The sequence below is a fragment of the Oryzias melastigma genome, linkage group LG14, assembly GCF_002922805.2.
Source record: "Oryzias melastigma strain HK-1 linkage group LG14, ASM292280v2, whole genome shotgun sequence".
Lineage (NCBI taxonomy): Eukaryota > Metazoa > Chordata > Actinopteri > Beloniformes > Adrianichthyidae > Oryzias > Oryzias melastigma.
In genome coordinates, this window is record NC_050525.1 from 9106155 (window position 1) to 9120011 (window position 13857).

Consider the following 13857-nt stretch of genomic DNA (forward strand, 5'->3'; position numbering starts at 1 on the left):
ACCCGTCTTTGTGTTCACTTGTGCGAAAGGTGTGACGTACCAGGCTCTCTCCTCCTTTGACCATAAATATATCATTTTGCGTTCTTCCGACGTGCAGAAGCGACACTGATCGGACGGCGAAAAAGAGCGGACAAAAGAGATGAGGCAGGTCCTGGGACTCCCGAAACATCGCGTCAGTCGCAGACGAGAAACCGTAATCAGAATAATCAAGAATAGTCGTTCTTTGTTTGTTTTTTTTTGTCTTGAAATGGAAAAAAGTGCTATGTTCAGGTGAAATTCAGAGACACTGAGAGTGCAAACCTGCAAAGGATGACAGAAAAGGAATGAAAAGCAAAATAGAGGAGGGGGAGGGGGGTTATAGAAGTCAGTCTTGGAGGGGAACGGGGGCGGGGTTGCGGCACAGCCTCAGTGTTAGGAAAAAAATAGAGGGAATATTTACTCTCTTTGTTATAATTATATTTCAACACAATATTTATCTCTTAATATACCTTCTGAAGTACCACAAAGTGCTGCTGATATAAAACACAAAATGAAGATCATTTTCTCCAACATAAAAAACAAACAAGGCAAACTCTGAAAGTGAAAAACATCTCTGGACACATTTAAAATAAAATAACAAATAAAGAAAAATCATGCAAATATTCCACACAGATATATCAAGTTCTCTGTAATAAAAAGAAAAACAGCAAAGAAAAGTGGTTAAAAAAAGAAAAATGAAGAGGGTTGGCACTTTTTCTGATGGTAACTCCTTTTGTAAGATACAGTCAGGGTGAACCTCTCCAGGCGGTCCACTGGACGCCGGCGAAAGAGGAACTTTGTCACAGTACTTGGCACCAAGAATGCTGGTAAAAATGAGATATCAGAATATGTTTTCTTTTTCATTCATATCCTTACAATTTATTATTAATACATCATTTACATTTGTGTTTTTGTATAAAAGACTCCAAAAGAGAAAGGAGAGTCTTAAAGTGATCGCGAGGAAATGGGTTATGTCAGTGGTTTAATAAAAAGAGCGATAAAAGCAGATGCAGAAGAGAGGGGGGAAAGAGGTGTGAGAGGAGATAAACGAGCGGAGGGGGAGAGTATAGACAGAGGGATAATGAGAGAGAAACAAATAAAGTAATGGACATGATTAGAGCTTGTGAGGCGCAGATGCAGCGAGCTGCAGCGGGCTGCCGGGATTCCAGGCTGCATCCAGTATACGGTGGCCCTGAAGGGCAAATCACACCAACAAATCAAACGACGCAAAAACATATAAACAAATAATACTAAAATAAATAAATTAATTTAAAAAAATAACAATTTCACTTTTTTCAGTCCATAGGTACGATGGGACGTGGAGTGATGATTGAGTGATGATGTTTGTCCATCATTTCAACCAAAGGTACTAATCATAAAACTTCTTTTTAGTGTGGAGACATTAAAGACGGATTTAAACGTCAAAACTCAAGACCAGAATTTCAGGTTTATGCGTCCGGACTGCTCGGGATCGCACGCCGCTAGAGTCTGGTAATGAACTCTACATACAAATTCATTCAGTGTGAAAAAGTTCAACAATCGTGGCAACTGTAACCAATTTGATAGTGACGTGTGGGTCGTGTCCTTTCAAAAACATAAAAGTACCAACTGTTGTAAACATGATCATGAAGGAGAAATTAATAATTGCAGTTTGTGACCGGTCTGTCGGATTATCATAACATTAAGAAGCTGTGGCAACAAAAAGGGCTGGAGCAGGATTTGTGGGATTTGCACCGCTTTGACTTTGACTCTATCCATTGTAAGAAGCAGCAAACTATAAAAACAAAGCAAAAAAAAAAAAGAATTCCCCTTCCTGCCGCTACCTGCTTATCTGACGCTGGTCCGGTGTGAACACCACCCAGGACCGGCCCTGGGCTAGGGCGCCATCTGCTGGAGGAGGCACCAAATCACAATGATTATATTTTGATTTTCCATAGTTTAACGTACCATTTATTTGAAGTAAAAAAAAAAACTAAAAAAGTTATAATTAAAGAATATAAATATTATAACTCAAAAGTTTGATGTAATCAATAACTCTGCAGTGCAGCGCCCCTCCCTTCCTGTCATCGCTGCTGTTTAAACTAGGTTGGGGGGAGGAGAGGTGTTGCCGCTGTTCGTGCTTCTTTAAAACTTAAAGGATAAAAAAAAGGGAAAAGGAGGAAACACAGGCTCAAAGCAGAGGTTTGTCTGCTTTACTGATATAAAATTGCTTGGAAATTCACTCCTGTAACAGTTGTAATGTTCCTACTTTCCTCGTTCATTTCGGCTGATCGTTGGCGCAGTCAGTTGGTGTGTTTGCTTTTAATCGAAGAATTTCCCGGTTAGAGCCGCAGCTGGAATGTTCAAATGTAAGACCCATCAAGGGGCGCTAAATTCGTTTTTCACCTAGAGCGCCATGCAGCCCAGGGATGGGCTGGATGAGTGTTTATACAACCACATCATCATCCTATAAGCGATGTCCTATAGTTCCTTCCTTCTCCGGTTTCTTATTGTGTTCAATTTTTTAAATATTTCTTTGTGATTTTCTAAACGTTTCCCTTTTATTTTGTTTCATTTTTTTAAATATATTTTGTTTTTTAGGAATTATAAAATGTAACTCTTTTAAAATGTGTTTTCATTTTTGTTTGTTGTGATCTTTAATATGTTTTTAGTTTGAGTCATTTGTTTGTGTGATTTGGACTTCAAGGCCACCGTACAAATGGGACTCAGTAATTTCCTGGTCTGCCCAAGAGATGAAGCTCAAATCTGGAAGTGTTTTAAACGCTGTGGCAGTGAGTGCACAGATTCCATGAATTTAGAGGAGTGGAGCGATCCTAGCGTACATTTTTGTTTTTTGTTAGCCTTGCCATCACACGGGGCTTCAGTCTTGTTCTCCCGGCTTTGCTAATTGATTTCATGCTAAACAAAAACCCCAGAAACCACAATGCAGACACAGCTGTTGGGGTTTGTCGGTGCCAAATTTGACTTCCAGATTGGGCCTTTAAAGCTGCAATTTGTAAGTTCCGACAAATCGGGCTTCTTAAGAGACAGCTTGCTCGGACATATGTTGCCCCATACAACGCTGCTTGCTACTGAATCGTCATTTTGCAAACAAACCCCCCCAAAAAATGCATATTTGTGTTGCTTTGTTAAACATAGTTTTACACAGACACACTCACAGAAAAACCACTTGCGCCCAATGACTAAGCTACACATCCAATGTGTGACTCGATTATGATACCCAACTGAGGGAGCTACAAGCATAAAGCTTAGCAACTTTTCTAAGCACCAAATATTCATAGAGCTAACAGGGCAAAGCGTTGTGGCGTGCTATGACAGAGAAGCTTTTGAAACGGTCTCTCTGAGTTGTATTTAGAGTTTGGAGGTACTCCTTTGCTTTGTCTCTTACAAACTGCAGCTTTGTTTGAGGGCTTTATGAGAAAGAAGTCAAACGAGGTGATAAAAGTGAAGTTTGAATGGAGGAGTGTGAGCTCAGAGAGGGGTGGAAAAGCTTGTACCTGGTCCTATACCCGGGTGGTGGAGTGTTGGTGTGGCAGGGCATTGTTGCTGTGGCTGGGGACGGGTGTAGAAGAAGGGGTTGGGATGGGCGGGTATGTGTTGAAAGGGTGGAGGGGCTGCATGCTGCTGATGGTGCTGGGGATCATTGTTATGGTGTTGGCGGTCATGAGTGGCACATCCTCTGGGGCTCGCCTCAGGGCCAGCGTATAGTCAGGCGGGCACCTCAGGGTCTCCAGATCGCCGTGGACGCCGCGCGACGGGAGCGGTGTCCCGTGCTCCAGCTCCACCCTCTGCTGCTTCATTTGCAGCGACATTAGCTCCTCCTCCTGACTCAGCGCCAGGTCGTTATGAGGCGGGGCCCCTACCACTCCCATGCCGACGCCCATTCCCGCCGTCGTGCCGCGGTGAGGGGACAGCCGGCGGTGACGCCTTTGCATGAGTTCGTGTCGCTTATCCCGTTTGTAGTAAAGCGCGGCGAATGCCAGCACGTTGAGGAAAAGCAGCGAAGCTCCAACAGCTACCGTCACACTCAGCTCGGTCGAGTAGTCCCTTGTTTCACTGGGAAAAGGAGAGTAGCGGGGTCTTTCCGAAACATCCGGATCAGTATCCGGTGGGTAAGTGGAGACTACCGGGTGTCGTGTGGAGCGGGTGCCAGGATGAGGGGGCTTCCGTCGGTTATTGGGCGGCAACCGAGTGGTAATGGAGCTAATGATTTCCTCATGTAGGCTGTGGAGATGTGGCACCAGCTCGAGCCAAAATGCCACCTTGTTGGCTCGGTAATTATCTCTGACTCGAGGCTTTAGGCCAATATGCAAGTACTGCTTGTCTTTGGAGCTGAATTTTGTCCAGATGACCTCCTCAAAACGGTTGGGCTTTGTGTGGATGAACGTGGTGTCCTGAGGAACTGGCAGATTGGGATCTCTGAAAAAAACAAAAAGTTTATTATTGTTTTCTTTTCGGTAGATCTGTTTTTAAGTAGGTCCTGCTTTTAATTTATACAATTTCTGCATATGTTTCAAAAGCAGACAATGCAGTTTATAATGTTTAGACTTTCCATTATATATTTAACCTACCATATTTTCCAAACTTTGAGGTGCATTTAAAAGCCATAATATAAATAAAAAAAAACTAAAGTGTGCCTCATAATCCAGAGGGATTTTTATAAAGCCTCCTGACTTCAAAGCAATTTTGACAGGTACACGGTGCTCTGTCAAAATGTCATTCTTTTTTTTTCTTTTTTTTTTTACGAGTTGCTGCAAGCAAGATCGAGCGTTATTGTGAATATGCTAACATGGCTAACATTTAGCTATGTTGGACTGTTTTCAGTGTTGTTTTAGCGGTAGCCTTTTTAATCTTTTTTACATGTTGCAGACAAGATTGGGAAATACAGGTGGAAGTACTGTGTTTTCTACATGTTACTAATGAGGTTTGTATTAAGCGTAGTCAATGTGCTGTTTGTCTTAGCATTACCCGGCTGTTTTTTTTTTTTTTACATGTTTGCAATAATATTGAAAATAGGTTGTGAATACGATAATGCTTCTGGAATTTTTTTAAATATACCAATCAATATGTTTAACATTTTAAATAAAAAAAACTCTGCAGTTTCTATAAATTTTACCAATCAAAACCATTGATATTTGATTGATATTTGATACTAAATAGTAAGTTGTGACTTAGATCATTGGTTATGTGGGTTTGACTACTTTTTTTTGGATATATATTTTAATGTTTGTAGCAATGAAAGAATAAAAGCTGTAAAAAAACGTATTTTATTAATATGTTACCATTTAAAGACCCCAGATCTATCTTTAGTTTGTAAATTACTAAATATACAGTATAATATCTTTAAAACTTCTAGTATACTTTAGTACTGTTAAAGTTTTAGCTGTGGAACCAGTACGGTGTTGCTAGGTTTTCGTTTTTCCATTCATTTAATCTATTAATGAATGGTTAAAATACATTTTTTGGGTATATTGTAACTCTAAAGAAATTCAATGTGTATGCAAAACAAACAATTTTTATTAACTTTGGTTTATAAACTGCCTTTAGTTACAAAATTAGCTTTTCTTATAGTTTTCTGTACTAAGGGAATCAACAAAATCCAAAGAATTGTTATAAATTCTGAAAAACTGAACATGGAAACATGGTAGATATATAAATTAATTAGTTGAAAACTTTCATCCTATTCAGGGTCATTGGGATGCTGGAGCCTATCCTACCCACTGTTGGATGACGGTGGAGTTGGATGATTTGCCAGTCCAACTCAGGGTAGTTACTTTGGATTTCATACAAACCTACCAATAGGAAAAGTGCAGCAGTAATGCTATAGGACTCAATTAAACCAAAGCTCGGCCTAACTGTGCATGAAAATCAAGTGTATACTGTGAAGACTGGGCTCTGCTTTAAACATACATACCCCGTCTTTGCAAAGTTGGTCCAGTAGGTCATGACAACGGCGCTGAGCATCACGTCGTTCTTGGAGAAGTTACAAGGAAACAGGTCAGTGGCTCCGACCATGGGGATCCCAAACACGTAGGGGATCTCATCTCCGTGGGCAGCGTCGGCCCAGTCGGGCCTGGCCTCCGTCTGACAGTGGTGGTGGAAAGTGTAGAAGTAGACAGGCGACTGGAACTCAGCGTGCAGCTTGGCAGTGGCGACAGCTGGGGCTACCCATTGGTGGTCGGTGAACAGAGCCAGGAGGGTCTTCCTACGCATGTCACTGTTGTCCCTGTCAGCCCAGTCCGTGTACATGAACTTTATGGTTTCCCTGAGGATATCTTTACCTTGGAAAAAACAAATTTCAACATGAGTGTGCATAAATTCAGTCAATTAAGCCTCCACTTTTCCACCTTAATTATAATTAAAGGCAGAAGATGAATTCCTCTTAAAGAGTGTATTAATTTCTAGCTATTACTGTGATGTTATCTTGTAATCATGGTATGCGCTCTGTTCTTGACATCTGTTTAAGATCCACTCCACTGAAAGTTGTGTTTTTGGTGTTTTTAACATGTTAGTGTGTCGTTTTTTTCTGATGATGGATGGCATATACAAAGAAAAATCATCATAAAATTGCATTTCTGAGCATTTTTTTTAAATAAAAATCATTGTGAATTGTGAAAAAATACCATATGAAAAGATTGCATTCGTGACATAGAAAATACGCTGGACGGGCCACAAGCTCCAGGGAGGGAGCTTGGGGAGAGGAAAGGGGTGGGGCTTGTTCTGTACCAACAATCTAACTATTTTTTTCTGCTGCGCTGCAGAAATTGTGTCCTAGAAAACAACAGCTTTTAAAAAAATCTTACAATAGATTAAAGGATAATTGGAATGTTAATGTATTTGAGCCATCCGTGCCAGACAGGGGAAGTCTATAGGGTCAAAAACAACCCAAGAGCTCTATCATACCTATCAAATTCTCTTTCATACATTAAATTGGTAAATAGTATGAAGGTAAAAAAGGGTAAGATCTGACCATCAGGATATCCATATAGATTGTCCACAAAGTTGGAGATAGTGTAGTCAAAGGATGCTGCTGATATTCCATCTTCTCCCTCACTGTCGTCCACAAACTTCAGACCTTCTCCTTGGTTGACGCCCAGCAGTATGTCATAATTGAGGAACTCGCCCTAAGAACAAAAAGGGCCAGGCAAAGTGGCATTTGTTAAGTGTTTTTACAACATTTAGAAAAAAGGCTGCAAAAACGTAAACAACGAAGATGTCGTCGGCAATACCTAAACATCACGCGCTCTTTGACATACTGTAACTCTTTAGCTGCGTTCACAGAAGAAGTGGCCAGTTTCAATGTTAAGTCAATGGAAAAGACGCTGTCTGAGGTCCTGCAGCGCAATTTGAGCGGCAAGCGCAGAAGTCTGACAGCAATGCTATTTGAGCAGCATGGCGCAATCTGGGCAGTGCAGCAAGACTTTAAATATCGGAACTTTGGCCAACTCGCATGCACCAATCAGGGAGTCCGCTTTGGGCATGTGACGTTTTCAGTGACGCAATCAGCAGGTAGAATACTAATCCAAGCCTAGTTGAGCCTCCTGAACTCTCCAAAATGTGTCTTATTTTCATTCTGACAGTAAAATGTAAATATAGAAACATGTTTTTGGAAAGGCGACCAGCAGAGAATTTGTAGCGTGGTGAAGGAGAGGCGGCCCACGTGAATTTGATGGATGAATTGAGTTTGGTGTGAATGCAGCTTTTGACCGTTTATACATTCAATGTAAATCAACTGATGTGGAGAAAAACAACTTTTGATATCGACTTCGCACCAATATAGATCACATAATACTGTAAAGTGTTGCATGACGCCACAAAGCCGCACTTTTCCACTTGGGAATCCAATTGAATGACGACAATTGCTACATGGTAGTCAAAGAATGTACACACTGGAGCTAAAAGTCGGTGTTATGCTTGTGACAAGTGTTCAACAACACACTAAAACACACTGGACTATCGCTACCCAACACTAGCATGTACCTACAGGTGGAAGAGTCTTGGTGCAAAATGTCAATCTGGTGAAACTTGATCCAGGCTTTTTCTTTCACAGCTCTATTCTAATATATGAAAGACTTGATGTCATATCCTTCCAGCCAAACACAAACTGAAAACAGATGTGAAAACTTGCTTAGTGAAGCTTGAACGTTATATTTGTGAACGGATAAGCCCGAAACATAGACTTTTTATTGAAAGTGGAAGCTTGTACATATGGAGAGAAAATAGTCTCATCCGATCTGTGTATGTGCGTATTTCTTGATTTGTAGCGTGAGTCTGCATGTTTGTGTATAACTTTGTATTTGTGTGTGTGTACTTCTTTATTTGTAACTTGTGTTTGCATGATTGTGTGTAACTTAAGATGTGTTTGTAATTCTTGACTTGTAACTTGTGTTTGCATGTTTGTGTGTAACTTTGGCTTTGTGTGTGCATATTTCTTGTTTTGTAGCTTGTGTCTGCATGACTGTGTGTAACTTTAGATTTGTTTGTGTGTGGATTTCTTAACTTGTAACTCATCCAATACATTTTGTGCGAAACTGTGTGCACTTGCAATTGTCCATTTACATGTACAAAAATGACAAAACACAATTTGCACACGCACAGTTTTAAATTACAGCAGCTTAAAACTAACCACACAAAAATCTTTCAAAAGTACGCACCAATTGCCTGATACACACACAAAACCGCATTTACTCACAAATCTGATGTGAGACTCCTTTCATGTCTCCAGATTTGTGTACAAATGATGCATTTAAATGCTGCTAGAATGCTGGGTCATCAGAGTTCTCTTATTAGCCACTTTGATCTTAGATTGTGAATAATATCTGGTGAAAACTGACATTTTCCACTTTATTAAACATACAAAAAGTCTAAATATGTGTTTTTAAAACACACAAATCCAAAGTTACACACAAACGTGCAGACACAAATCGGATGAGGCTATTTTCTCTCCATATTTACACACATTTCAGAGGGTGGTAGCGTTACGAGTTAAACTCTTGCAGACTCTGTTCAGGGACTACCTGCTGCATGAGGATCTCAGGGTCGTCTGGCACCACGTCCCCATCCACCACAGGTCCAAAGGCGATGTGGTAGCGCGCTGGCTGGATGTCTTGGTCCACCAACTCCCGAAAACTCTTCCTTCGTAGACAGTCCACCAAGTCCGCCATGTCCCCAAAGGAGCAGCCCACCTTCTTGGCCAGGATTTTGGTGTACATCAGGGGTCGATAGTTGACTGACCAGCTGGAGATGGCCGAGCCGCTTTGTGCGATTGCCCTCTGGAACAGGCCTACACAAAGCACTCCCACACATTACAATATGCAATTCCCTGCCAGTATTTATTTCTTTCTTTCTTTACTTCTAACACTTTAGCCTGCAGCTGCTGGGGTCTTCAGGGCTTTAGAGTGTGACGTTTTAAATAATGTACGTCTCCAAGGAGGAGCATTCGAAAAGTACAAAGCAGGGGGAAGTGGCTGCATTTAACAGCTGGAGGAAATCATTGCAATTGTTTGTGTGAGAAAATGTGTTTTCCATTTCATGCAGAGACAGACAACAGCAACGAGAACAGGAAAAACAGGAGAACGGCGGAAAAAGAAAAAATGTTCTCGCTCTGTTGCACCGTTGCACTGTTATGTAAAGTGGCTTGCTGTCCCTCTGTTTTATCTGCAGATTCTGTCATTAATAATTAAGCCCCCCCATATTCTGCATGCGCCCCACCCCCGCTCGTCTCCCTGTGAAATCAATTAAGAAGCTTCTCAGCTGCAGCTCTTCATCTCGTCTCTCCTCTGCAAACACACGTTGCACCTTCAAAAAACGCTCAACTTCTGCACATTTTGTCTTTTAAAACGCAGTAAAACAAAAGCAAGCATAAAATTCATTTACTTCTCTGTTGTTCCCCCTAGAAATGAACACTTCATCAGACCATCTTCATCTTGGATGATTGGTCTTTCCCATTGACTGTATATGACATGTGTCAAAGTCAAGGCCCGAGGGCCGGATCCGGCCCTCCGGATAATTATATCCGGCCCTCCAGAACATTTTGTTTTATTGTTAATGGCCTGATGCTATCTAGCGCTAATTTCTAACTTGTATAATTTTGACAAAATATGTTTTTAAGTAAAATATTGAAAGTTATTAAGGTTTAAGTTGATTTATTCTGGAATAATATTCCTATCTGTTTTTATTCATAGTAATGTTAAAAAGTTATTTTTTTTATATTTTAACAAAATATATTTTTAGTGTGTTAAATAAATGTTTGTCTTGTTCAGCCTGCGACCTAATGTATGTTTTGGATTTTGCAATTTTGGATTGAGCGATTGAGTTTGAAACCTCCGGTATATAAGAACTGGACTGAGTGACTCCTCCCCCACTGTTCCAAACAGGAAGTACCTGCTGGCTTCAGGAAGCCAAACGACTTCTTGAGCTGCGGGAGATGACGTCGCACAGGGTCGTCCCCTCAAGGTGCCGCCATATTGGCTTATTTGGAATTTAGCTAATATTTTAGCAGTATGCTATATGTATGTTTGAACTGCAGTGAGAATATATAAACTGAGAGGTTTATGCTAAAATATTAGCAAAATCAGACATTTCTCCAATTTTTAGGCTAATTTGGAATTCAGCTAATGTTTTAGCATAATGCTAGCTGTTTTGGCAATATTAAACATTTTTTCAGTTTTTAGGCTAATTTGGATTTTTAGCTAATATTTTAGTATAATGCTAGTTGTTTTGGCAAAATTAGACATTTGTTCAGTTTTTTTAGGATGATTTGGAGCTTAGCTATATTTCAGCATTATGCTAGTTGTTTTGGTTAATTTAGACATTTTTCATTTTTTTAAGCAAATTTGTATTTTAGCAAATATTTTAGCATTTTGCTAGCTGTTTTGGCAAAATTAGACATTTTTGGGGGGTAATTTGGCATTTAACTAGTATTTTAGCAAGCCTTTTAGCTTCAAGATTTTCAGCGATCAGCTCTAGCATCTTCAGAAACCACATTCAGCTTACAGCATTCAGAGAAACATTATTGCAAGTAATGCCGTCTGTCTAGTTTCTTTTATTCTTAGTAGACAGAAGACCACCATACATTCAAACCCAGAGCAGCTTCACTGTAGCCTTTAAACTAATAGTGTTTTATGTTCATTTTTAGAAAGACCAGAGTTTCAAATTCTATCTTGATAGTGACCACCAGGGAGCTTCAAAAGCAGCTTCAGAGCTGGCTTCAAATCAGTCAGGGGGCCACATAGCCACACCTGTGCACTCTGTCTTTAAAGTCCACCTTTCTGATATTCCAAACTGGTTTCTGGCATCCTTCCTTTAAAAAAGGAGAAGGATGCCAAGTTTGTTCAGACTCCAGATTTCTAAAATCACAAAAAAATTCATAAATAACAAAAAATACATTTTTTTCTCGCTCATTCCTGTGATTTATTTATTTTTAACAGATAAAAAAGCTTTTATTATGAAAGGTTGTCATACCTGCTGATTTTCTGACCTAGTTTTTATCAATAAAACTTTTCTTCCAAATGAAAAATCTACATTTTCAACAATTTCTTTGTATTTTAATGCACACCAATTGTTTCCAATAGAAGAAACATATTATTCCAGAACACAATAAGTCTTGTGACAAGTATATTTAAAAAAAGGAATAAAAATGAAGTTTTTTGTTCCCTCAGTCAAGGTCAAATCGTTGAATTCCTTTTATGATGGAAAGCTCCCATCTGTTTGCTCGGTTTAATCCAGGTGATGACCCTCTTTTCTGTCCGGCAGTGGCGTTTATAATCTGTGAAAAGATGCCAGGATCTTCCTTAAAATGATCTTGTTGAAAACTGAAGAGAACATTGGCATAACAATGCAACACAAGTGCGGACAGCGTTCAAATTTAAACATTAAACTTAGATGGAATTCTGTACGGAAGAGTATTTGTTGTCCTTGCCTTTCGAGCGTCCCTCAGCATTCGCCGGCAACACAACAGCACCTGAGATTTGTTTAGGTCTACTTAATCAATACAACAAGGTTGTATATTTTCTTGAACATCGTCTCTGGCGACATAAAAGATGGTTCTCCGGCACACATGAAGGATTTGCAGCAATAAAGGATTCAGTGGGTTTAATCTTTCTGGGGTCATTCTGGTCAGTGTGAAGGTTAACGGTAATAACATAATCTGAATTCTTGGTAAAGTTTTTATAACCACATTTTCCCGCTCAGATCCACAAACAACCGCATCAGAGGATTAGTAAGCAAACATCTGGTGGGTTTTTTTTCGGAGACGAGAAGGTGTGAGGCAATTATTTTTGGCGAGCAGTAGTGTTAAAAAAAAAAAGTGCCTGTCTGAGACATCTTATCTACAAATCAAAACCACCGGGGACGGAGCGCGGCAGACACCAGCCCAGTGACCATTGACTGCTTATGCTGGGAATTTTGGCGCTCCCCGACATGTGAGAAACAGGCGTGGCGCCAAAAGGACCAGCTTGCCACGCAGCTGGTGTGCTCGCCCTGATCTGTTAACATGGAAATGAGAGTCAGAAAGTTCTGCCATGCACCCTAAAAACTTCCAGAAGACACTGAAGGGTAAGTAGGGGAGTGACGATTCGATCTGCGGTTGACGATACGATTCACAGTCGATTTTAGTGAATTTGGAACGATCCGATTCACTGACCTAGAATCAATCCAGATGTCTTTAGCCAAAACTTCAACCCGAGTGACGCAGAGATAAATACCTGGTACTGAACAGTGCACGTGACATTTTACAGATTCCTTATATTTCTTGCAAGATAAAAAAATAAATATAAGTACAAAAACAAAAAAAGTAAACAAGAAGCAGCTTTACCGTGTGAATGCTTTTTACTGAACGTGGTCACTGAAGATGCTGAAGAAATTTACTTTAATTTCTGAATGATGTCCTGAACGTGCTGAACCTTTTTATACCGATGTGTTTTAAATGTGTACCAAGAATTTGAACATTTTTGAAAAAAACTGCATAAACTCTTAAGATGGACAAAAGGTTTGAATACCAAAAGCACAGGGATGAATGTCCTGAACGTACTACTGTACATATTTTGATACCAAACTTGCATAATTTGCAGAAACTGCACAAAGAATGTGAAGAATTTCTTGAAAATTTGCAATAATTGCATGTCATTTTAAAATGCATACAAAGTACGAATACCAAAAGTACAAGCAGTAATGTCCTGAATGAGCTGAACATTTTTATGCGCCAAAAAACGTACGGATAGGAGCAGAAGAATCACTACGAACAATTAATGTCAAATCCATTCACATTTTAGTTTTATAAAGCTCAACCCACTGTTGTTTTTTCCTTATAAAAATAATACAAATGTGAAGACTCTACCACTCTGTATGGTCACAGGTCTTTGCAGAATTTAAAGTGTTTCCACACATTAGACTGTAATGATGGTTGATCAGTTTTTGCTGACATCACATATGTGTTGTCCTCCGTGATGGACCTTTGTATGTTAAAGTTAAACAAATGCCCAATCCAAATTAAATATCAATTATAATCAATTTATTTAATTTTGAAACAATTGTATAACGGTTTAGGTCGACTCCGTAAATACCTTGCCTCAGATCTGGTTGGATCATAGGAGTAGAAATTGATTTGTCAATAAATCGATTAATTGTTACATCCCTCCTTACATAAAATCAATGTTTCTTTTCATTTTTTTCCCCACGTTTATTATCGTATTAATGTAAGTTTGAGGAAGGCCAAAGCAAAGGTGAGGGATGCTGGAATAGGGTTCATTTTTATTTTAGGTTTAAGAAAAGAAATGCAAGGTATGATATTGATAATCTCCAAACTGTTGAGTCCCCCTCACTACATTATTTATTTACTTT

At 39.7% G+C, this 13857-nt stretch overlaps 1 protein-coding gene across 3 annotated transcripts in view; it reads right to left on the minus strand.

The window, feature by feature from the left end:
• The window catches only part of nlgn2b (neuroligin 2b), a 128121-nt gene continuing 114264 nt past the window's right edge, over nucleotides 1-13857 (minus strand). Inside the window, exons 6-10 of one of the 3 annotated variants that reach the window (XM_024265912.2) lie at nucleotides 9036-9301; nucleotides 6989-7142; nucleotides 5933-6299; nucleotides 3516-4437; nucleotides 1-842 (exon numbers count right to left, since the gene is read on the minus strand). In XM_024265912.2, coding sequence (XP_024121680.1) covers nucleotides 3522-4437; nucleotides 5933-6299; nucleotides 6989-7142; nucleotides 9036-9301 — 1703 coding nt within the window. In that variant the 3' untranslated portion in view covers nucleotides 1-842; nucleotides 3516-3521. Of the gene's footprint in view, nucleotides 843-2599; nucleotides 4438-5932; nucleotides 6300-6988; nucleotides 7143-9035; nucleotides 9302-13857 lie in introns of those variants that run through there. The other 2 variants (XM_024265913.2, XM_024265911.2) reach the window with 2 other exon arrangements.